This window comes from Cricetulus griseus, chromosome 4 (genome assembly GCF_003668045.3).
Source record: "Cricetulus griseus strain 17A/GY chromosome 4, alternate assembly CriGri-PICRH-1.0, whole genome shotgun sequence".
NCBI lineage: Eukaryota > Metazoa > Chordata > Mammalia > Rodentia > Cricetidae > Cricetulus > Cricetulus griseus.
The window spans coordinates 66,998,548-67,021,750 of record NC_048597.1 but is presented as its reverse complement, the minus strand read 5'-3'; the positions used below and the strand labels follow the sequence as shown (position 1 = coordinate 67,021,750).

At 45.0% G+C, this 23,203-nt stretch overlaps 1 protein-coding gene across 2 annotated transcripts in view; it reads left to right on the top strand.

Annotated features, from left to right (window-relative positions):
* Map3k13 (mitogen-activated protein kinase kinase kinase 13) overlaps nt 1-22,887 on the top strand; it is a 135,160-nt gene extending 112,273 nt beyond the window's left edge. For both annotated transcript variants that reach the window (XM_027413011.2, XM_027413013.2), the window contains 9 exons: nt 28-186; nt 692-800; nt 7,593-7,702; nt 9,388-9,504; nt 11,717-11,854; nt 15,064-15,832; nt 18,604-18,671; nt 19,374-19,671; nt 20,981-22,887. In XM_027413011.2, the coding sequence (XP_027268812.1) occupies nt 28-186; nt 692-800; nt 7,593-7,702; nt 9,388-9,504; nt 11,717-11,854; nt 15,064-15,832; nt 18,604-18,671; nt 19,374-19,671; nt 20,981-21,082 (1,870 nt within the window). In that variant the 3' untranslated portion in view covers nt 21,083-22,887. The remainder of the gene's footprint in view (nt 1-27; nt 187-691; nt 801-7,592; nt 7,703-9,387; nt 9,505-11,716; nt 11,855-15,063; nt 15,833-18,603; nt 18,672-19,373; nt 19,672-20,980) is intronic.
* Nucleotides 22,888-23,203: the final 316 nt, after the last annotated feature.

Sequence of the window (23,203 nt, the reverse complement as noted above, 5' to 3'; positions counted from 1 at the left end):
CTGCCTTCCGTGTCTGGCCCGCTGCAGGTCTTTTGGGGTGGTGCTTTGGGAGCTGCTGACAGGGGAGATCCCCTACAAGGATGTGGACTCTTCAGCCATCATCTGGGGTGTTGGGAGCAACAGCTTGCATCTCCCAGTTCCCTCCACTTGCCCAGATGGATTCAAAATCCTTATGAAACAGACATGGTAAGAGATGCCTTTCTTCTGTTAATCTCTCTTACTTTCTTCCTAAAAAGCTGTTAAAATGTCCCTAAAAGAGCAGGGGCATGTCTGCAGAGTGTTTGGAAGGAACCACATTGTGTTGGAGCAACAGGAGCTGTGGAAATTTAGAGCTGGATTCAAACCCTGGCCCTGACAATTTGCTACCTGTGAAATCACGACTGTGTCTCCTTGTAAAGTAGAGCCAGCCCGTGCTCAGGGAGTAAATGAAGGGCTTAGGATGGTGTCTTGGAACAGTTCTCAGTCCTGACAACCAAGAACCAGGACTATTAACTGTTCCAGCAATGAACCTGACTTTCCATCTCATCGGCAGATGCTTCTAGTCTTATTTTCCCTTTGTACTTGAGTACATCTAAGTTGTCTGAGATATAGCAATTCTTGGGATAAAATGTGTATTTCGTAAAGCAGACACAGCCTCAGCACCCCCCACCCAGACACACTCTCTGAGATGCACACACTCTCTCTCTCTTAGGCAGAGTAAGCCTCGCAACCGGCCTTCCTTTCGGCAAACACTCATGCATCTGGACATTGCGTCTGCGGATGTGCTTGCCACCCCACAGGAAACTTACTTCAAGTCTCAGGTAAGCCAGCACATTCCTATAGACAGCCAAAGAGCACTGTTAGCCACGCAGCAGTTATATGACCCCTTTACTGTGAAACAGTAATTATGATAATTGAAAAATGTGATGGTGAATTCTGGCAGCATTGCTTAAGAAGGAGAAAGAAGACGTGAAGACTGCCCCATGCCCATCTTCCAGGTGGCACTACTGTGGTTCTTCCTGAAGGCCTTGCTCATGCTGAGGCACAAGAGCTGAAAGCAAGAAGCAAAAACTTGAGGACCAGACAGAGCCACAGCAGGATTAGGCCCTAGTGGTCTCAAATCAAAAGTAGTTTAAAGTATCTGTTAGCCTTCACTGTACTAAAATTTTCCACAACTTACACCTAAAACAAACAAACAAACAAACAAATTAAGCATTTATCTAGCTCGCCATTCTGTAGGTAGTTGGAGCTAGCCAATTCTTTCGATGCTCAAGTTTATCTAGAGGTCTGTAAGCAGTTCCAGGTTACCAGGAAGGTGGCTCCAGGTGGCCACCCTAGCAGGTATGCTGAACATCTGGCTAGGAGCTAGAGCTCCTCTGTCCATGTGGTGGCTAATTCTTTCACAGACTTCCTCACATCCCATTTGTTTTCATGGTGACAAGTGGATCAAGAAAGCAAGACCCAGTGCAGGTGATTGTCATGCTGCATTGCATCATACCTGCCATAGTGCCACATTGAAGCAAATCACAGGTCACCAGATTGATGACAGCAGTCACCTCTTAAACAGCACATCCACAAGAGTGAGTTGTAAGGGCATGAGTCGGAGAAGGGAAGGGTTGTGGCTACTGTGGAACTGGGATGGTTCCCTGACCGCTATTCCTGTGGATGTGGAGTGATTGCAGGTGAGGACAGGTTCCCTTTCCCTAGACCCAGGCAAGATTACAAGGCAAAATAATGCAGCTTTCTAAAGAAACATGATGGTCCGAAATTATACCTTTGTGTGCACAAAATTATCATCATCATCATTATTTTGACAATACTAGGGATGAAACCTAGGACCTCTTAAATGCTAGGCAATCACTCTACCACTGAGCTCTACCTCAGACTATTGATATATATGTGTGTGTGTGTATGTATGTATGTATGTATGTATGTATGTATGTATGTATGTATGTTGCTAAGTTGCCCAGGCTGGCCTGAACTCATTTTATAGCACAGATAGATTTTTGAACGTGGGATTCCTCCTGTCTTAGCATCCTAGCTAGCTGGGATTTCAGGCCTGAGCCACATGCTCAGCTTAGAATTGAACTGTTAATACTAAATTTCATATTAGACATATGGCTTTTTCTCATTTGTTATTAATGTTATTAAGTGTCTAAAATGAGCTTTGTAAAGTGAACTCCATCTCTGCAGTGGCTTCCAATATCATTTCAAAGATTTATTCTCAGAAGAGACATCTTATTACATACATTTATCAACTAAAAATAAACTAAATTAAATGCAAAAAAATTATGCTAACCTATAGGGAAAATTGATGCCTACACACTTTACAGATAAGACTCATGGAAAATGTAATTTTCTTCTCCAAGTTTATACTTGGAGAAGCTTCTTCATCCCTTGGAATGCAGTATAGAGTCTTCCAGGAGAGCCTGAGACTTCTTCAAGGCAGCTATAGGCAGGAAACTATTTTTGTAATAACTTAAGTTGTTACTGTTTTCAATCTTGTTATCTCAGAAGTATATGCAGAATGTTCTAGAAACTAAATGATGGGGGATATAACTCTGATAACAAGCAGAATGTTTTCTTTTATGCTCATAACTCAAGGTTTTAATGTCTAACCTAATATCAATAGGTATTGCCCACATAAACAAATATTATGTGGAGTCCTAAATAATTTATAAGATAATAATGAGGTTCTGATACATAAGAATTTGAGAGCCAATGTTAGACATTTACCCTACACCAAAGACCCTGTCCCAGTGGGTGAAGATCTTACAGGAAAAACATCTTCTGAAAAGAGGACTGGGCCCAAGGAAGAAGCAAGAGAGATTACAAGTAGGAAAGGAAGAAATCATAGTATCTACCTGAAGACAACAGGACCCTATCCTTAAAGGACTCCAGCAGAAAACTCTCAGCCCTAACACACATTCTCAGCAAGTCACAGGGTAAGAAACCCACACACACAAATCAGCAGCATTCTGGTCATCAGAGATCAACTTCTGAAAAAGAATCTAGAGAGGAACATCTCCCTCACAGTGAAGATGAGAGACACTGCAGGGAAGGCACAGAAGGAAGAGACTGAAGACAACAGATAGTGGGAAAGATCTCTACACTCAAGGATTGGCAAAAGCACTGTTGTGAAATCAGCTGGTGTGCTGGCTAGTTTTATGTCAACTTGACATGAAATGAGGGAACATCAATTAAGAAAATGTCTCCATGTGACCCAGCTGTAGGGCATTGTCTTAATTAGTGATTGATGGGGGAGGGCCCAGGCCACTGTGGGTGGTCCTGGGTTCTATAAGAAAGCAGGCTGAGCAAGCCATGAGGAGCAAGCCTGTAAGCATCATTCCTCCATGGCCTCTGCATCAGTTTCTGCATCCAGGTTCCTATCCTGCTTGAGTTCCTGCCTTGACTTCCTTCAGTGATGGATTACAAATGTGGAGGTGTAAGCCAAATAAACCCTTTCCTCCCTAATTGCTCTTGGCCATAGTATTCCATCAAAGCAATCTAGCAGAATCTAAGACAGCTAGATTCCTGAAAGTGATCCACAAGTTCAAAATACCAATTACATTGTCTACAAAACTAAAAAAAAAAAAAAATACTAAAAATCATAAGGAAACACAAAAATCAGAAAGTCTGAAGTGAACCTGAGCCCTGGAGAGCAATGCTGGTTTATCACAATACCTGATCTGGACTCTGCAGAGCCCTAGAACAAAAGAGCGCAGTGCTACATCCGAGCAGACAAGTGGACAACAGAATTGGATAGACAGCCCAGCTGCTGATTGTCACCAAAGGCAAAAAACATACACGGGAACAAAGACAACCTCTTCCAGAAACTGTGTTGGAGAACCTGGGTGTCCACGTGTGCACAATGAAGCTGCATCTCTCTCATACACACACCCTGCACAGAAATGGACCAAATGCCATCGTGCTAAACCCAAAACCTTGAAGCACTAGAGGAATACGTAAGGAAAATACTTAAAGATGCAAGAACAGGCAAGGACTTTCTGAAAAAGATTCCAAATGCCCAGGACGTAACTCTTAAGACTAACACATGAGAGATTTTTGTGAAATTCAGAAGCTTCTGTGCAGTCAAAGGAAGCAGTCACCAGACTGAAGAGACATCACCAACTCCACAGCAGATGGAGATTAATACCCAGAAAAACAAGGGACCAAAAAAGTAAATACCAAGATAGTCAGTAAGGAGATAACAACAAATAAACAGTTCTCAAGGGAACTGAGAATGGCAAATAAATACTTGGAAACTGTGCTCAGCATCCCCTGCCATCAGGGAAACACAACCAGACTGCTTCGAAATTGCATCTCACCCAAGTCAGAATAGCTGTTGTGAGAGGACAATGGAAACAGAAAGTGGGGCTCAGAGCTGGCGTTGCTGACCTTCACGGGAACATCTGCCTTATTACATGGACACTGGATCAGAACTCAGGTCTCATGGTTCCAGAAGAAGCTTCTTAACCTCTGAACCATCTAAACAGACCCGTAAAAGTGAGCTTAGAGCAGAGATCATGTGATGGTCTCTCTAGATGCATAAAAGACAGTTGACAAGGTTCAGCATGCTTTCATGATAGAAGTTCTAGAGGAGGGCTGGTGAGATGGCCCAGTGGGTTGAGGTACTTGTTGCCAAGCCTGGTGACTGAGTTCTATCCCTGGGACCCACACGATGGAAGGAGAGAACTTGCTCCTACAAGTTGTCCTCTGATACACACACACATACACACACACACACACACACACACACACACACACACACACACACACACACACGATGAATGAATGAATAAATAAATCTGCTTTTTTAAGTCCTGGAGAAGGAAGTTAGGATTAGACAAAACATACCTCAAAACAATAAAGATATGACAAACCTGGAGCCAACATTATACTAAATAGGGAAAAGCAGAAAACATTTCCTCTAAAATCTGAACATGACAACAGTATTCACTGTCTCTTCTCAAATTCAATGTTGTTAATATTACTTATTCAAAGGATTAGTTAAAACAGTAAGACAAGATAAATGGTTGAAGTTTAAAGATTAAATGTGTACTAAATGGTTTCTGACACTATGTCCCATGTCCGTTTGAAGACTCTGTACTTCAAGGGGAGTCCATCTGAGTGCATCTCAAGAAACACACAGGAGTGCCATGAATATGCCTCATTTGTTTTCAAGATTTATTTTTAATCATGCTCACACATGTGTGCTCTCAAGCCAGTGTTAACTTTTCTGAAAACCTCTCATATGCAAAGCACTGTACAGAGCAACTAAGTTCCTCTAGTCACTCACGTTCATTACTGGGTCAATAATCAAAAGAAAGTAAGTGCTGACCTCACTAAAGGCTCTTTTGGGGCCAGGAGAGGGAAGTATAGTCGGGGAGGAGAGGAGAACGTACCAGGCATCCTCTTTAACGTGGGCTGCCAGGTTAAATTCCTATCCCTGGGGGTTTGTCAGCAACACAAACTTAGAATGTGTGTGACAAGTCCAAGCCCCAGCAGATCTGGGATGTGGGAAGACCATGAGTCCTGCTTCACAGGTGACACTCTTTTTCTGTGTTCTTCATGGCAAAGGACAGGCAAGTTCCAGGCTACTTCCAAGGAGTGAGAACAGAGTTCAGAGTGCAGTAGTGTCTGCTCTGTTATTAATTCCTCCATGGTTTCCTCCCAACACAAAACATCATTTCTCCCTAATTCTCCCTCAATAGCCCCTGGTTGGCTAGTTGCAATAATTTTTGCTAGTTGCAATAATTTTTCAACTATTTATAAACTGATGTTTCCAGGTCTGAAATTGAGACCATCTCCAGCTAATGATAATGAAGTATGTTATGAGCTGGCTAGTGAAGCACTAGAAAGAATGTGGGCCTTGACTCTACACCCGCCCTGACCACTGTGTCTTTATGCCGTGTGACCCCTGCCCGCTCATCTAAATAATGGAGAAAGTCATTCTCCCCCTGCTTAAGGAGTCCCAGGGAAGGTCTAGCGAAGACTAGGAACGCAGGTGCCTTGTGCACTGTTGGCTTGTAATGTGCTATCATTTACTTGCCTGGAAGCTAAAATCTCTCAGCCTGAATTGGACCATTGCCTTCTCAATGCTCCCTCTGATAAACTCTTAAGATTAATAAGATGGAGGCTGATTGTATTTTGTCACTGTTCTGCTCCATGGGTGATTCACACATGGTTTTGCTCTTACTGTAGCAGTCTTCTGTCTGTGACCTTGCTTCCTCTCACCTGCTGACAGGATGTCCTCAGCATCGACTGTCTGACACTGTTGGCTTCTAGTCACTACTGTCAGTCAAGAGTGCTGACACAGATAGATACTAATCTGTCTTCAGGATCTTGATTTCAATTCTTTTGGGTGGTTGCTGAGAAATGGGATTGCCATTCTCAGGACAGTTAAAGACTAGTGTTAGGGGTGATGTGGGAGACCAGAACCCGTCCCTCTGTTGGTGGGAGTGCAAATGGGACAGCGAGTGCTTCAGAAGGCATCGTGGCGCCTCCTCAGAAATTAAAAGCTGAACTGCACAGTGCACGTGCTCCAGAGCATCTATTAGCATGTGTCTCCAGGCGAAGGAGCAGTCAGTCCCAGGAGAATGCACATTGTTCACTTGTACTTCCAGCCCACGGGGAAGTTGCCTTGTTAGTCTCTGGTCATGATAGTCACACATCAGTTTCCAGAAAACAGCTAAATGGAGATTTTATTGAACTGACTGACTGACCGAGCAGCGCTTTGTCAGCATCTGAGGTTGACTTGGGAATTGTGTCCCATGGAGGGCACAGTGTCCTTTCTCACTTTGTGAGCTTACAGAAGATGTGTGACCTCATAGCCACTCTGGATCTCCTTCCCTGAAATTCTCTACCCCCAACTTCTGCCACTGTGTGGTTGTCCCGTTGCTGACCCAAATGTGGAACTCACCCCCTCCCTTGATTTTTTAAGTAATTTACCTTACCTCATCGAAAGCCAAAGTTACAATAGCAGAGTTCACTGAGTGTTTGTGAAGTAGAAGTAGCTTTGGTCAACCTGCATCATGTACTAGACAGACATCTGTCCCTTGACTCGCTGATCTTGTCAGACTCCTCCATTGTTTGCCCCCCTCCCTCCCCTCTTCCCCTTTGGACCATATTCCTGTGCCGTGTACTGTTCTTTGTACACTTTCTCTGGGATAGTCTGTTCCATGTATTCTTTTTTCTGAAGCAAAGCTAATATGGTAGCAGATATGAAGAAACTCAGAGCCTCACAGACACATGAACCACAGTTCCAGGGCTTTCTCTTCTGCCTCCTTACTACAAACACTGCCTTGACTTCAGCTGAGCACTTTTGTCCTAGATTAATTGTTGTGCCCTGTGCCGTTTCTAGTGGTCACTGCTTCGGGGAAACTGGGAACGAGATAGCACTGTGTTCAGGACAGAGCCTGGGGCTTGCAGTTATAGAAGTGGGAGGTGTTTTGTCATTGATTCGTGAGTGCTTCTTGAACCATGAACAAGCTCGTGTAGGAAGTTTGGGGAAAGCGTGGAGAGACACGGGAAGAAATGTCTTTAGTGTGGTCTCATGGATGCATCAGGGAAGGAAACCACCATATTTACAAAGTTACACTTTCCTCACTCAGGCTGAATGGAGAGAAGAAGTGAAAAAACACTTTGAGAAAATCAAAAGCGAAGGGGCCTGTATACACCGCTTAGATGAAGAACTGATTCGCCGGCGCAGGGAGGAACTCAGGTCAGTCCACCCCACCCCAGTGGATCACACTTCAGTCACCTATCCTCCTGGGGAAGGCTGCTCTCAAAGGAGCAGGAACAGTGTGGTGATACTATAGGCTGGGAAAGTGTGCAGAGGGCGGGGTTGGGAAGCTGGCTAATGGATGCTATTATAATTAGACAAAAAGAATTTATAGACCTGTGCCACCACACCTAACTTTGGGATTCTTTTTCTTCTTTATTAAAGAAGCTAAAAGAAAGGAGATTGTCATAATTACCCTGATTTTTCATTAATTTCTTATTTTGAATTCTATGGACATGTCTGTGTGTGGTATGAACAAGGGTGCAGATGCCCATAGAGACCAGGGCTTCAGATCCCCTGGAACTGAAATTCCAGATGGTTGTGAGCCGCCTGCTATGGGTGCTGGGGATTGAACTCCAGTCCTCTGGAAGAGCAGTACGTGCATTTAACTGCTGAACCATTTCTCCAGCCCTGGCTATCCTGATTTGAACACTGTATAACAAATACACATATGGAAATATCACTGGGTACTCTGTAAAGATGTACAATTTTTATATCAGTTAAAAATAATTAACGTTTGAACAATAAAAGATTACCGTGTGGTTAGAGAGACTGTTCCGTGAGTAATGGTCTTGCCACAGGAATGTGAGGACCTGAGTTTGAATTCCCAGAGCCCACAGAAATCGGGGCATGGCAGCCATGATCCAAGAACTCCTGGGGCATGATGGGAGACAATGCCAGGAGTCTCCCCAGAGGTCAACAGAGGACCTCCAGCTCAGTTAGGTGAGAGACCTACACACACACACCATGGCATGTTCACACACACACACACACACACACACACACACACACAGAGTTGCCTTCAGCGTGTTCACACCCACCGCACACAGCTGCCTTTTACCCGCTCCTCTCACCCCTGTTCCCTTCTTTATGGTCCTCTGAACATGGACTCTCAGAGCACCCCCACTGCTCTTGGTGCCATTGGAGACCAGGAATTGATAAGCTCCAGTTCCCAGTCTCAAGACCTAGTAAGACGTTTCAACATAACCACGGTATTAGGCAATTCGACCTCTGTAACAAAATGCCTTAGATTTAGCAATTTATAAACAGAAGAAACGTATCGCTCATGATTCTGGGGGCAGAACTATTTAACATCAAACCCCCAGCGAATTCAGTATCTGGTGAAGACCTGTTCATCATATCATGGTACCCACATGTGTCTTCCCACGGTTGAGAAACAAAAGGTTCCCTCTAATACCTCCCTGCTGCCACCTCCCATACCGTCACCTTACGAGTGAAGGGTTGCATTTGAATGTGAGGGAAACACTGAGGCCACACTAGCCCAGATAAGATCTGTGCCGTGGATAAGCATGTGATCATGGTGTTAACTTTAAATTATGTTCATCAATATGTAAATATACTGTTGCATTAAGATGGTGCCCACGTTTACAAATGAAGACTATAAAGTGCACACAGGCCTATTCTTACTTTGCCTGTGGCCCACCATGTGGTTGGAGGAGCCCTTAGGATAAAACAGGCAGCTCAGATTTCCCACCCCCCCCACACTCCTGTTTGAATCGTTGTGTTAAGAAAATTTTAAAAATAGAAAGCCCTGTGGCTGGTGCCTTGAAGTAAGGCGCTGTGTGTGCTCCTCAGCCTTGCTCAGCCTGTGTTTTCGTTGACAGACATGCGCTGGACATTCGAGAGCACTATGAGAGAAAGCTTGAGCGCGCTAACAATCTGTACATGGAACTGAGCGCCATTATGCTGCAGCTGGAAATGCGGGAGAAGGAGCTCCTAAAGTACGTATTCCACCAGAGCCAGCCCTCGCTGCTTTGAGTCTGTCCGTCAACAGGACACACTGCCCTTGTCATGGTGCAGCCACAGTGACGGTGCAGATATTTTAGTTATTCAGTCAACTTGCCTTAAGGACTTGCTGTCCACAGGTCCCTGCTAGGGTGAGGCATACAAGTTAGCAGAGTTGCTGCAGGACTGATATGGCACTGCTTACTGGACTAGCATGTATTCTGCGGGATGCACGGGTCAGCACGTGTACGCCACTGTGCTGAATGCACCTTTCAGACAGGGGCTCCGTTTCCAGTACTGCGTGTGGATAAGCAGAGGCTCGTTGACCTGTGGGAAATACAGTACTGCTGAAAACTGTGTCAGGGGTCCCTAATGGCTGTCAAAATGACCAGGGGTCTGGACCCCAAATAAGCAAAGCTTCTGCCCTTTATTGTGTTGGGGAAGAGAAAGATAAACCATGAGTTTGAGCTGAGAACAAAATAGGGTTGAGTTGACTTGCTTTCCTCTTCTAGTAGCATATGTAGGACCTTCCAGCACTATGGAAGCTGCCAATAGAGAGGAAGCCTCCACATCAGTTCCAGTTCAAGTACAAGGTCTTCAGCAATAGGGTCTTATAGTCACTTAAGTCCTGGAGGGTAACCAAAAGCATTGGAAATAGCCTGTAAAGTTTTGGATCTCTGGAACCTCAGTGGAGCCCCAAACTACAAAAACAGTAACCCATAACTGCTTTGGAGAGTTTCTAGAGTTATTTCTTCCTTCCCACATGCCCTGCCCTCCCATTCCCCAGGCTACTCTAACCTGTTCTGGTATACTCATCCTGTTTAAGGTTTTTACACCACTGCTTTGTGTCTCTTCTCCTTTTAAAGCCCCCCTTAGTGTTTCCCTGACCTCCATGGGTATTCTAAATTAACATACCTATCTGAAAATTCAAAACTAATATCCACAAATGAGAGAAAGGTTAGTTACCTCATTCAGAACCATATTTCTAGCTCCATCCATTTCCTTGCCAATTTCATATTGTTTTTCTTCATTTTAAATTTTTTTCTATTTCATTTTCTTTTTTCTTAAATGTATGTATATGATGGTTATTTTGCCTGTCTCTGTCTGTGCACCATGTGCATAGAGTACCCACAGAGGACAGAAGAGTTTTCACTCCCAGCGGCAGTGAATGAGTGTTCCCCTTTACCTACAGCATTTGCCATTTGGGAGAATTTTGTTTGTTTTGTTTTGGTGTCTTTTTTCTTTTTTTAATCTTAGATGTTCTAAGTAGGGTAAGATGAAATTTCAAAGTGGTTTTTATTTGCATTCCCTTGATGTCTAAGGATGTTGAACAGTCCTGTAAAATGTTTCTCATCCATCTGTGTTTCATCTTTTGAGAACTCGGTTTAGTTCTATGCCGAATTGGATCTGGAGTAATAGACAGTTGTGAACTACCTGACATGTGTGCTAGGAATCGAACTCAGGTCCTCTGGAAGAGCAGCAAGTGCTTTTAACCACTGAGCCACATACCCAGTGCCCACTTGTTCTGTAGAGGACGCTTAATACAGTGCTCTGGTTAGAAACCTCCTGATTAGATTCTGCTTTTCCTCTTCAGTAGGTAGGGGATTAGGAGGGTGTTTTCTGGTTCCACAGTTGTGGGGGTCCCCTTTTTTCTCATGGCCTATTGGCCCCCAGTCCATGAGAACAAGGGGCAGAAGCGACAACAGAGAGCTTTGTACAGCCTGTGAGCACAACAGAGATAGGATATGACTTCAGTGAATCTGTTCAACTCTATTCCAGAGTGAGGGGAGATACAAAGGCCGGGGACAGTGGTGGGGGCATACCCTAATTTGCATTAAACAGCAAGTTCTTATCATAAAGCTCCTAGTGCAAGTCTTAATTATCCTATGTGGAAGCATGGCCCTATCATGTCACTCTTAGAACAAAGTGTTTAATTACCATATGGGCAGCAGGGGGAAGCTTCTGCAGGCAACCGCAGCAAGGGTCACACTGGAGATAAGTCAGGCATTGGGCATAGAGATAGATGGTCTCCAAATGAGGTCAGGTGGAGAACAGGATACCTTGGGGCGGGGGAGTCGTCCATGTTGCCAAGCTCAGACAGAGCCGCCAGGTAGACTGAAACCTCAGTCCAGCAAGGCTTCCCAGCACACAGTCACCATCTTAGATCATCTCTGTTCTGTTTTTTTTTTTTTTTTCATTGTCCCACAGGCGAGAGCAAGCAGTGGAAAAGAAGTATCCTGGGACCTACAAACGGCACCCTGTCCGTCCAATAATTCACCCAAATGCCATGGAGAAACTCATGAAAAGGAAGGGTGTGCCTCACAAGGCTGGCGTGCAGACCAAGCGGTGAGACAACTGTATCCATCTGGCATTCAGATAAATGGGGCACCTGTAAAAGGGCAGTCTCAGATGTGGTGGGCGTGGCCTTTCTATAGCTCGCCAACAGTGCATGGGATGTACATAAAACCAAGTAGGAAGATGAAAGAGGGCATGGCACAGACCCCCAAGACTCATTTTAACGACCTGAGGCATTCTATTATAGCACCAAATGCAGGACAGGGAAGTATGCACCAGGGACAGTCAGATCCGGCTGAAACTCCAGCCTGCTTTATAAGTGTGTGACTTGGGCCATGCCACTTAGTCTCTTTCAACTGCAGTATCCTCATGGGTAAATGGTATCATTATGGCACATGGGATTTCTTTTCATCCTTATAACCCTTAGAAACAGAACTGAGTTTGTTGCAATTCTTGATTTTTGACACAGTAGTCTGTGCATATTTTATCAATATATTTACTTAGTTCTTTTTTTAATTTATTTATTATGCATAGAGTATTCTGCCTGCATGTATGTCTGCAGGCCAGAAGAGGGCACCAGATCTCATTATAGATGGTTGTGAGCCACCATGTGGTTGCTGAGAATTGAACTCAGGACCTTTGCAAGAGCAGTCAGTGTTCTTAACCTCTGAGCCATCTCTCCAGCCCTACTTAGTTCTTCTTAATAACATATAATTTACTCCAAGAATAAAAAACAGTACTGATAATTTTATATACCTAGCCAAATGGTTCTCCCCTCCCCCCCACCCCCAGCCTCTGCCCACTCTACCTGTGCATTGAATTTATATGACTTGTTTTGTTGGCTTGTTTGTTAGGCAGTTACCCAGACTGGCCTCAAACTCAATGTCCTCCTGCCTCACTATTTTAAGTAGCTAGGGTAACTAACAAACACATGCCATTACTCCCCTACTATGAAGTTAAAATAGTATGAAATCACATTTAGGACATGGTGTTCAAAAGCAGGGTGTAATTTTTAAGAGATCATTCTTTCCCTATTTGTTTATTGATTTGTTTGTTGGTTTGTTTTTATGTTTTGGTTTTTCCAGACAGGGTTTCTCTGTGTAGTACTGGCTGTCCTGGAACTATCTCTGTAGACCAAGCTGGCCTTGAACTCACAGAGATCCACCTGCCTCTGCCTCCGGTGCTAGGACTAAAGGAGTTCACCACCATACCTGGCCTCTTTACCCTTTTATAACACTTGCTTTATATTGGTTTAATCTCAGTATTAGGAAATGGAGGTACATCTCTGTGTAGAATATATGTTTAGCAGTATGGGGTGTAAGTTCAATGCCTAGAACCTTCAAAAACGTCCTAGTATACTTTTTCACTCCTTTTTACAATGACCAATTGCTGTGGAGTCTTATAATTCTCACATGCCAGAGAAGTGGCTCCAAACCAGACAGGTTACTATAAGGAGAGAGGGTCCTAAGCCTCGGCTTGAAAGACTTGAACCAAATGCAGTAAGAAAATAGGAAGGAGAAACACAAGCCAAGAATTTTGTTTTGTTTTGTTTTGTTTTGTTTTGTTTTGTTTTTGAGACAGGGTTGCTCTGTGTAGCCTTGGTTGTCCTCGAACTGACAGAGATCCACCTGCCTCTGCTCCCAAGGGCTGAGATTAAAGGGGTACCCCACCACCACCCAGCTAACCTAAAATGTATTTTTATCTTTTAAATTTGTATTAACTTAGAAAGTAGCAGGTTTTTTATGGCATTTTCTTACATGTTTAGATTTGGCTGACCCTCCCTACAGCTGTCCTCGCTCTCTTCTTCCCTACCTCCTGTCTCTGTAATGCAAATTAATAAAATGACCCAGAGACTGATAGTGGGGTTCAGGCTTCAAACTGAATATCAGAAAAGCAAAGCAACTGGCCACTAGCTTCCTACCTCTGCCTCAGGCTGAATGGGCTGATCCTGTCTCCACGAGCTCTCACCAAACCTCAGACTGTAACCTCTCCTCAGCGTGGCTGGAGAATGAATGCCTCTGTGAGACCTTGCTTCTGTCTTTTACACTTCCCTAATGTTGGCATTAAAGGTGTGAGCTATAATTCGAGTTTAGACTGATTCACTCTTGTGTAGATCTGGATGGCCTTGGACTCCCAGAGTCCCAGGATTAAAGGTGTGTACCCCCACTTCCTAGCTTCTGGCTGCTGGGATTAAAGGTGTGTGCCTGGCTTCCACAGCTTGTGACTGACTGCTTTCAGAATCCTCAGGCTAGCTTTAATAAATCGTAAATAATGTATTACTACAGGTCTCTGTGCCCCCATCCCTGCTGAAGCCCCTCTGCCCCCAATGGTCTCCCTCCACACTCCTCTCAGAAGTACTCTGCTACCCTCCCACTCTTGTCCCTAGAGCCTTCCCCTGGCTCTCAGGGCAGCCTTTCTAATTTCCTGACCCCCACACATGCTCACTCAAACACATTTATCTACATTTGAAGCTGGGATCCCCATATGACAGGGAACATGAGGATTTTATCTTCCTGAGCCTGGGTTACCTCAGTTGATATACTATTTTTCAGATCTATCCATTTCCCTGAATTTTTCATAATTTGATTTTTCTTTGCTGCTGTATAAAATCCCATTGTGCATATGTGCATATTTCCATTATCCACTCTTCTGTTAATGTCTGTGTAGGCTGCTTCCATTTCCCGTCTGTCGAGCAGAGCTTCGGGAAACATGTGTGTGCATGTATCTTATCTCTGCAGTAGGGCTCGCAGTCCTTCAGATATATTCACAGGAGTGATAAAACTAGGTCATACAGTAATTCTAGTGTTAGCTTTGAGAGGAGCCTCCACAGTGGCCACACCAGTTTACTTACACTCCCACCAAGTGTGAATAAGTTCCTTTCTCCACATCCTTGCCAGCATTTGTTGTCATTTGTTTTCTTGATGATAGTCCCTAGCTGAGGTGAGAAGAAATTTCTAAGTAGTTTTAGTTTGCATTTCCCTGGTGGCTAAAAGTGTGAAAGAAACCAATGTTTCTTCAGTGTGCTTGAGCACATGCAAGTGTGTGTACACAGGTGTGCACATATGTACAGGTGCACATGCATGTATGTACATTTGTTTGCTGTGGCAGCTGGTGCAGCCCTTTTTTTTTATTATTTTGTTTTGTAATAAAAGCAACCTCACAGAATTTGTTGTCACCTAAAAATAACATAAGGTCTACTAATGAATATGAATGCTAAACATGTTTTGAGGTGTTTGAAACAAATCTGTTCTTCTTCCCAGGCCAGACCTGTTACGATCTGAAGGTATCCCCAGTGCAGAAGTGGTTCCCACTGCATCCCCTCTCTCTGGAAGTCCCAAAATGTCCACTTCAAGCAGCAAGAGCCGATACCGAAGCAAACCACGTCACCGCCGAGGGAATAGTAAAGGCAGCCATAGTGACTTTGCAGCAATCTTGAAAAGCCAGCCAACCCAGGAAAATTCACCACACCCCACTCACCTGCCTCACACTCAGGCTCCATGCCCTTCTCTCCATCAGCATAACCCCCTCCAGCAGCAATACCAGCAACCCCCTTCTGCCCTGCCTCAGAGCCGCCGTCCCAGACTCAATATGCATGGGCAGGACATTGCAACCTGTGCTAATAACCTGAGGTATTTTGGCCCAGCAGCAGCCCTGCGGAGTCCACTCAGCAACCATGCTCAAAGACAGATGCCTGGCTCCAGCCCTGACCTCATCTCCACAGCCATGGCGGCAGATTGCTGGAGGGGTTCTGATCTGGAGCAAGCCGGACACTGGGGCTGCTGTCAGACAGAAGCCTATGATCCCTGTCTCCAGTGCAGGCCAGAGCATTCTGGGTCTTTAGATGTTCCCACCACTGAGCCAATGGGAAGCAGCCCAGACTGTTCCAGTTCACCAGCACACAATCCTCTTTCAGGAAATACCCAAGGCTCCGGGAGAATGGAGGCAAATGGATTCAATGGCTGTCAGTCTGGTATTTCTCATCAATTCACATCCCCAATGCTACCTCAAAAGACACGACCCCTTCAGAAGGTAAGGTATGACAAGAGTAGACTGTGTCACTGCCATCAAATGACATTAGAGTCAATCATATGGTACACATTATAAAACTGGTGTGCCAGCCAGGTGGTGATGGCTCACGCCTTTTAATCCCAGCCCTTGGGAGGCAGAGGCAGGTGGATCTCTGTGAGTTCGAGACCAGCCTGGTCTACAGAATGAGTTCCAGGACAGGCTTCAAAGAGAAACCCTATCTTGAAAAATAAAACAAACAAACAAAAAAATTAATTAAAAAAAAAACTGGTGTGCCTTTGGGGAAAAGATGAGCCACCAAAATCAGATGTTTCAGATATTTCTTTTGCTTTAAAGACTTCTCCCTCCACAGTGCTCTGGTGGCTGACCAGGGAGTATATTTGGGGGATTACTGAACTGGGAGACTGAGACAACCATATATGAAAGACATAGTCAAAATGTTTGCAATCTGTTGTCCTAGAGCTCCAGTCTTGAGAGGTGTCCCAAGGAAGTTTAGGAAGTGGAGATTCCTGGTGCACAATGGCAAACATGTTCTTGGAGAAGTCATTCAGTGAACTGTCACCCCAGCATTCCTACACAGCCATTTAAAACCTGTGCTTCTTAATCCTCTTGGCACCAATGCTCTCTACAATCTATCATTAACAGCCATCTTGACCCAACTAGTTTAAAACCATGAAAACTGTTTGTCTTCTTTACTGGCTGCCTTGCAGTCCTCTGTGATGTTGGAGATCTAAGCTTGGGAGTCAGCAGTACAAAGCCAGGGTCGTCCACTTAGCACCTCGGTGCATCTACCACTGTCTGTGCAAAGGGCCCAATAGTGGACCCTGCCATGCTGGTCGACTTGAAGGCTACAGGAATTAGTAAGTAGAGAGCATATGGAATGGTGTCTGGAATGCAGCCTGCTTAATGTTAGGTCGCCTTGCTAAGGTCTCTAACAGAGGTTGTTGTGAGAAGCGTTTGGAACATGGTAAACCTTTAATCCTAAATGTTGCTTCAGCTCCTTATCCCTGTTGAGGGAAGAAGAGGGTGTAAGATGAGCTTGCTCGGTAAACTAGATACTTCATGGGAAAGGCACTAAGGCTAGGGACTATCTATGGCCTCATAACTGTGCTCCTTCCTCCACGGGTGTCACTGCTGCTGGCTGAGCAGAGGCCCATGTGCACTTGGTATGAGCTAATCCATTCTGCACCTTCCCCGACCCCTGTAGCCAGTAACCTAGCATCCGTCCTTCTAAAATGTACAGGACCGCTCGTGGGGCAGTTGGTTGGTTTGGTCTGGTTTGGTTGGTTTTGGGGGGACAGATCTTGCTGTGTAGCTCAGGCTGGTTTAAAACTCAGAATTCTCCAGTCTTAGCTCCTGTGTGCTAGACTTGTAGACGTACACCAGCATAGCCAACTTGGTTTGTTGGGTAGCAGATTCCTTTGCCCCCAGCCATCTTGCCAGCCTGACTCACTGTCTTTTACCAACAGGGTTCTGTAGCCACCTCAGTGACCAATTTTAAAGCATTTTCATCTACCCCAAAAGAAACCCCACCTTTTCTTAGTTACTCCATGTCACTACCCTACTTCCATTTTGATACCGTCTGTGGCTCTGCAGGCCCTAGAACACATAGCACATTCAGCTTCATTGGAACTGCACACCCCATAGCAGCTCAGCTTCTCTTTCCCATGATGCATTTTGGGGGGCAGGGCATCTAATGTAACTGCTCATCTTGGCAATCAGGATCACTAACTCCAGCCCTGTCTCACTGGAAACTATTGTTAAAAAAAAAAAAAAAAAAAGCATGTCAAAATACCATGAATAAGATTTCAATATTTTAGAACTGGCTTTTAAAAATGTAAATTGCCATCAACCCCACCCCCGCTGCTCAGTGGGGCCATCTAAGCTCCTAGAAGACTGTAATCCAGGGACTATGGTGCTGGGGGAAGGACAGTTGATTTTTACCTGTGGCTTATTTCCTGCCTTAGTGCCAGATGAGATCTTCCCTATGGGGAAGATTAGCTGTCAGCCATTCACATGTGCAGCCTCTCACATCAGCCATGGAAGCCAGCAACCATCTCCATAGTCCCAGCCAGAGATCCCTTGTCCCTACCACCATGTGGACTCGGTGAAAATACATGAAGAAACTTTTTTTTAAAATTGAAAAGTGATGATTGTATGTAGTTATGTAATTATACCTTCAGTGACCCTGTTCTGGAATTGAATATGAACAGGTTGTTTTCACATTTAACACTGACATTTAAACACCACATGTCTTCCCATGGCTGTAGTATTAGTGGCAAAGCAATTGATATAGGAAGAGGAAAAAGGTCCTAGTGTTCCAAATCCAAGACCTCATCTGCTTCCTCTCCATCAATCCTCTCTGGACACTTGCATGGGGCCTCTTCCTCCTGCAGGCAAAGGGAAAGTTGTATGTTTTCTAGCACCTGGTAAAGGGCCTGCTGTCATGGAAACAGGGCATACTGCTGCTGGATGGATATGTTGGTTTGGGCTGCTTTGCTTTGGTATTGGGGAGTTGTTTTATTTGGTTGGTTGGTTGGTTCCAGGATGGTCTGGAACTCACTATGTGCCTGGGCTGCTGTGGCCTCTGGAGTGGCAGAATTTTCCAGTTGTGTGCTACCCTACTGGGATGTGGGTGGGTATGTTTGAAGGGGCCATCAGCAGGCTAACACTAAACCCCTTCAGATGGAAACCAAATCTGTCCGAGGTGATGAGAGATGGGGAAGGGGGAAGATTCCAAAGCCAGTAAAGTTCTTTTCCCCTTCCCTCCTCAGAGTGGAGATGACTCCTCGGAAGAAGAAGGGGAAGTGGACAGTGAAGTGGAATTTCCTCGAAGACAGAGGTAAGGCCCGCACAGCCCGACTGTGTTCAGTGTCAGGGAGCAGCTCCGAGTGTGCCGCACCTGGCTCAGCCACAGGCCTGTCTGCAGCCACTTTACAGGGAAAGTGCACTAAACACTGACGTCTTCCCATCACCACGTCTGATGGTTGCTCTGCACAGCAGGTCACAGGCCATCAGACTCATTTCCAGAGAAGTTCACGAGAAACATGAATACAGATCCCCTGTCACACTCCAGAACAGTGTCGGATTTGGGAGGGGTGGCGTGTGTGTGTGTGTGTGTGTGTGTGTGTGTGTGTGTGTGTGTGTGTGTGGTGACTGGTGGTTTCTAGTGGGCCCCCTTGTGTTGGTCTGTTTATGCTGCTGTAATCAGATACCACAGGCTAGGGAGTTTATGGGACAACACATGTTTCTCCCAGTCGTGGAAACTGGGCAGTCCAAGATGGCGGTGACAGTGATTCTGTTCCTAATCACAGCTCTGTTCCTAGCTTGCAGACAGCCACCTTTATCCTGTGTCCTCGTATGTGAGAGATGGGTACATAATAGAGAATTTGGGGAGGGCACAGTTCAGTCCCTGCTCCTCTCTACATCTGCAAATGTTGACTTTTAGTCTTCCTCTGGGGCAGGAGATAACAGACTCCCGGCCAGCTGACAGACAAGCAGAGGACCCACTCGTCTGCTTAAGTCTGTATTTTCCCTTTTCCAGGCCCCACCGTTGTATTAGCAGCTGCCAGTCATACTCAACCTTTAGCTCCGAGAACTTCTCTGTGTCTGATGGAGAGGAAGGAAACACGAGTGACCACTCCAACAGTCCGGATGAGTCAGCTGACAGACGGGAAGACCGCCTGGCAGAGAAACTAGACGACCTGCTGTCCCAGACACCTGAGGCCCCCATTGAGATCTCTTCCCACTCAGACGGGCTCTCTGACAAGGAATGTGCTGTCCGGCGTGTGAAGACACAGATGTCCTTGGGCAAGCTGTGCGCACAGGAGCGTGGCTCCGAGGTGGGCAGCTCTCCCTCCTCCTCACTCCACTGCACCCTTCCGGATTCTTTGGGGGTTTAGAGTATTATCCTAGTTTGCTTTCCATTGCTGTGATAAACACTGTGACCAAAAGCCACTTGGGGAAGAAAGGTTTATTTCAGCTTCTAGCTCACAGTCGTCATTGAGAAAAGCCAAGGCAGGAACTAAAGCAGAGCAGGAGCCTCTGAAGATGGCTGCTTACTGGCCTGCTCCTATGGCTGGCTCAGCTCACTTTTTTTTTTTTCTTTTGTACAACCCAAGCCCACCTGCCCAAGAAGTGGTGCCACCCACAGTGTGCTGGTTCCTCCCACACCAACTTAATCAGGGAAACGTTACCCAGCGCAGCCTTCAGGCCAGTCTGATGAAAGCATTGTCTCAGTTGAGTTTTCCTCTTCTCAAATGACTCTAGCTTATGTCAAATTGACAAAAAAAAAAAAAAAAAAAAAAAAAAAAAAAAAACAACCAGCACAAGTAGGTTCAAGCCTTGGGGTCTTTATAATTTTCAGTCAGTAGATAAAATATACACTACTCCATGATATAAATACAAAGATGTAGCCATGGAGCTCTCTGAGTAAGAACAGTGTCTCACAAATGCAGCAGAGACATGAAATGTTCAGAAACCCCCCTCCACTTTCCCCCCCACCCCCACTCATCCATCTCCCAATCCTGTTAAGGGACTCACCTGTCCCTCCCTCCATGCCCTCACTCTCCTCTGGAAGACATTGCCATAGCACAGAAGGTACAGTGCTCCTTACATAGAACAGTATGGCCTTTGGAGAGTCAGGAGAGTGTGGTGCTTATAGGAGTAAACCCTGGACCCAGACTGCCTAGATGCACCCCCAGCCACTCTACCTACCATGTGACCTTGGGCAAGTTGCTTAACCTCACCAAAGGTCAGTTTCCTTCCCTATAAAATGTGTGTGATGGCTATCAAATCTATGAGAAATTATCTATTTCAGTAGGTGAGTAGATTGTCATGAGTGGACTGGACTAACAGTGTAAAGAACTTACAGTAAGTGGTACCCGGGACACCAGAATGCTATGGAAATGGGATATGAGGGAACTGGTACAATTGCCACAGCCACCACCAGCATTACCAACTTTATATAGCTCTTTTCTCCATAAGCTTCCCCAAGAACAGGGCCCAGTCTCATTTGTCTTTGTCAGCTGCTATAATACCGAGCATTAGGCTCACCTTCAGTGAGGGCTGTGGAAGGGAGTTAAGGGCTGTCAACATGCACTCACTGAGGGTTGTAGAAGGGAATTAAGACCTCTTGTCTGAACTTTGCAGAACGCTGTGCAGTTTGGAGACTCGGACTGTGACTCTTCAGAGGGGGAATGTTCTGATGCCACTGTTAGGACCAGCAAGAACTACAGCTCTGCCACCTGGTGACAAGCGCTCTCCATCAGAAGATCTCGAGACGCTGGCATCTCGAATCCTCTCCAGCTCTAAACTCCTCCCTCCTGCATTTGTCTGGGAGGAGTGGCCCAATCCCAGAAACAAGCCACACTAACAGGAACACGAGATTTGTTAAATCTCTGGGGAAATACCCAAATGACACTACGTCTCACTGAGCGTTCAATCAGGGATGGCAGGGATCTCCTGTATGGGATCCTCCAGCTACTGTAACATTGATATTTATTTTTGTTGGACATTTTAACACTTTGTATTGTAAAGAGTGAACTATATATGATACACAGACACAATAATTTCTTTACAAAAAAAAAAAAAGGAAAGAAAAGAGAGTCTTTAGAAGCAACACTTAGAATTTGTGGGGCTAAGAGGTGTCACTGTCACTTGAACACAGGACCAGGTCTTTCGTCCACACTTGAAGAGTTGTAATGAGACATATTGAGCATTTGAAACACAAGCCAAAGGAAATGCAGCCACATTAAGTTCAACTGCTTGTCCATGTGAGGGACAGAAATGACCTGGAAGTTGAGTGATCTCAGCACCAAAGCCTCTAGGGCATGTGCTTTCCTCTAAGAGGAATGAGCAAACAGAAGTGTAACTGCAAATCTGGGAGCCATTTCAGTTCTTAACCACTAAGCAGAATCTGGCAGTAAAGGTTACAGTATCAAGTCTTGCCCTTAGCAAATGCTTCCTTTCAGATGCTGCCACTGTCACAACCTTGACCAGTGTGGTCTTTCAGACTTGTGTGCCATTTCTCTCAAGTAGCTTCCTTTCTGTCCACCTGTTGGCCACTTGTGTCAGGAAGGGGAAGGGGTTGTGAGTGGGATAAAGGGGTAGGAAAAAAAAAAAAGAGCATCTATGACATTAGGAAAACAGGACTGTAAAACTTCCTTTTCAGGATGGTTGTTCAAGCTATACAAGCAAGATGGCACAGCCCCTCCCTGGACCCAGGTTATCTATCTACTGGAATCATATTGATTCACACAGAAGGCAGCTAGCATGTGTGTGTCCAGTGTCCAGTCCCAAACCCTCTTTATTTTTGCTCGTGATCTTATTCTAGCTTTGGTGGCTGTCTATCACTGTGGCATAAAAGGCAAAGGAAGCAGCTCACAGAAAGGCTATCCGTCTCACCACATTTTGTTAAATGCTGTTTGTAAAATGCGGGTGTTTTTGTTTGTTTGTTTTTATTCTGAATCACCGCAGTTTTGTTTAGTTGGGTTAGGAAATTTGTAGAACAGCTGATGCTAAACAGGAATTAGGATTACTTTAGTATCTCAAAAGCACGTGATTCTTCCTGTATCCAGAGACCTAGGCTATGAAAAGTACCCCAAGGTACTTTGTGGAGTGTTGGCTTGAAGCAGCAAGGGGGCTAGATTATAGTTAAAGGTGTCATATCTAGAATTCGTATATACATGCATTTGCCTGATCCCTGTGTCTCCAATGCAGGCTTCTGCCAAATCCACACTGGCTGGATTCCGACATCACATCCTATAAGGATGTTAGGTATTAAGACATTCCAACCCCAATGGAAACAGTGCCCCTGGCGGGGGGTCACTGACTGCATCAGCCAAAAATGAAAAGCAGGAGGGGATTTAGAGCCGGTCTTGTGTTTGACTCCTCCTTTGTTTACACTTTATGTTGAGACATTGATTTTAAAGTTTAGTGTCTATAATTTATAGCTCGTAGGAAGGATGAAGGAACATGTTTAATTTAGAGAGCAGTATTGTTTTGTTAAATTATTCCATTTTATATAAACTGTAGCAGGACTACACAGGAGAGTTTAAGTTATGGCATTATTATCCTTATTGTTTTCTGTTGTCATAATTTTCTGTTGACCAGAAGGTGTGGCTTATGATGTAACACAATGCCTGTTTCTTGATGACTGTGAATTATGGACTTTGGTGGGCCTGGTGAAAGTCTGGAACTACCCTTTGGGATGCCTCGGGTGTATTCCCCAGATTCCTGAATGCAGCAGCAGTGGTCTGAGGAGATGGGCTCTGCCCTGGCGCCCGATGGGTACACTGTGATTTTGTTTTTTACTTGATTGCAAAACTCCTGAATGGACAAATGACCAAGGAGATGAACAAGTAGTTCAAAAGT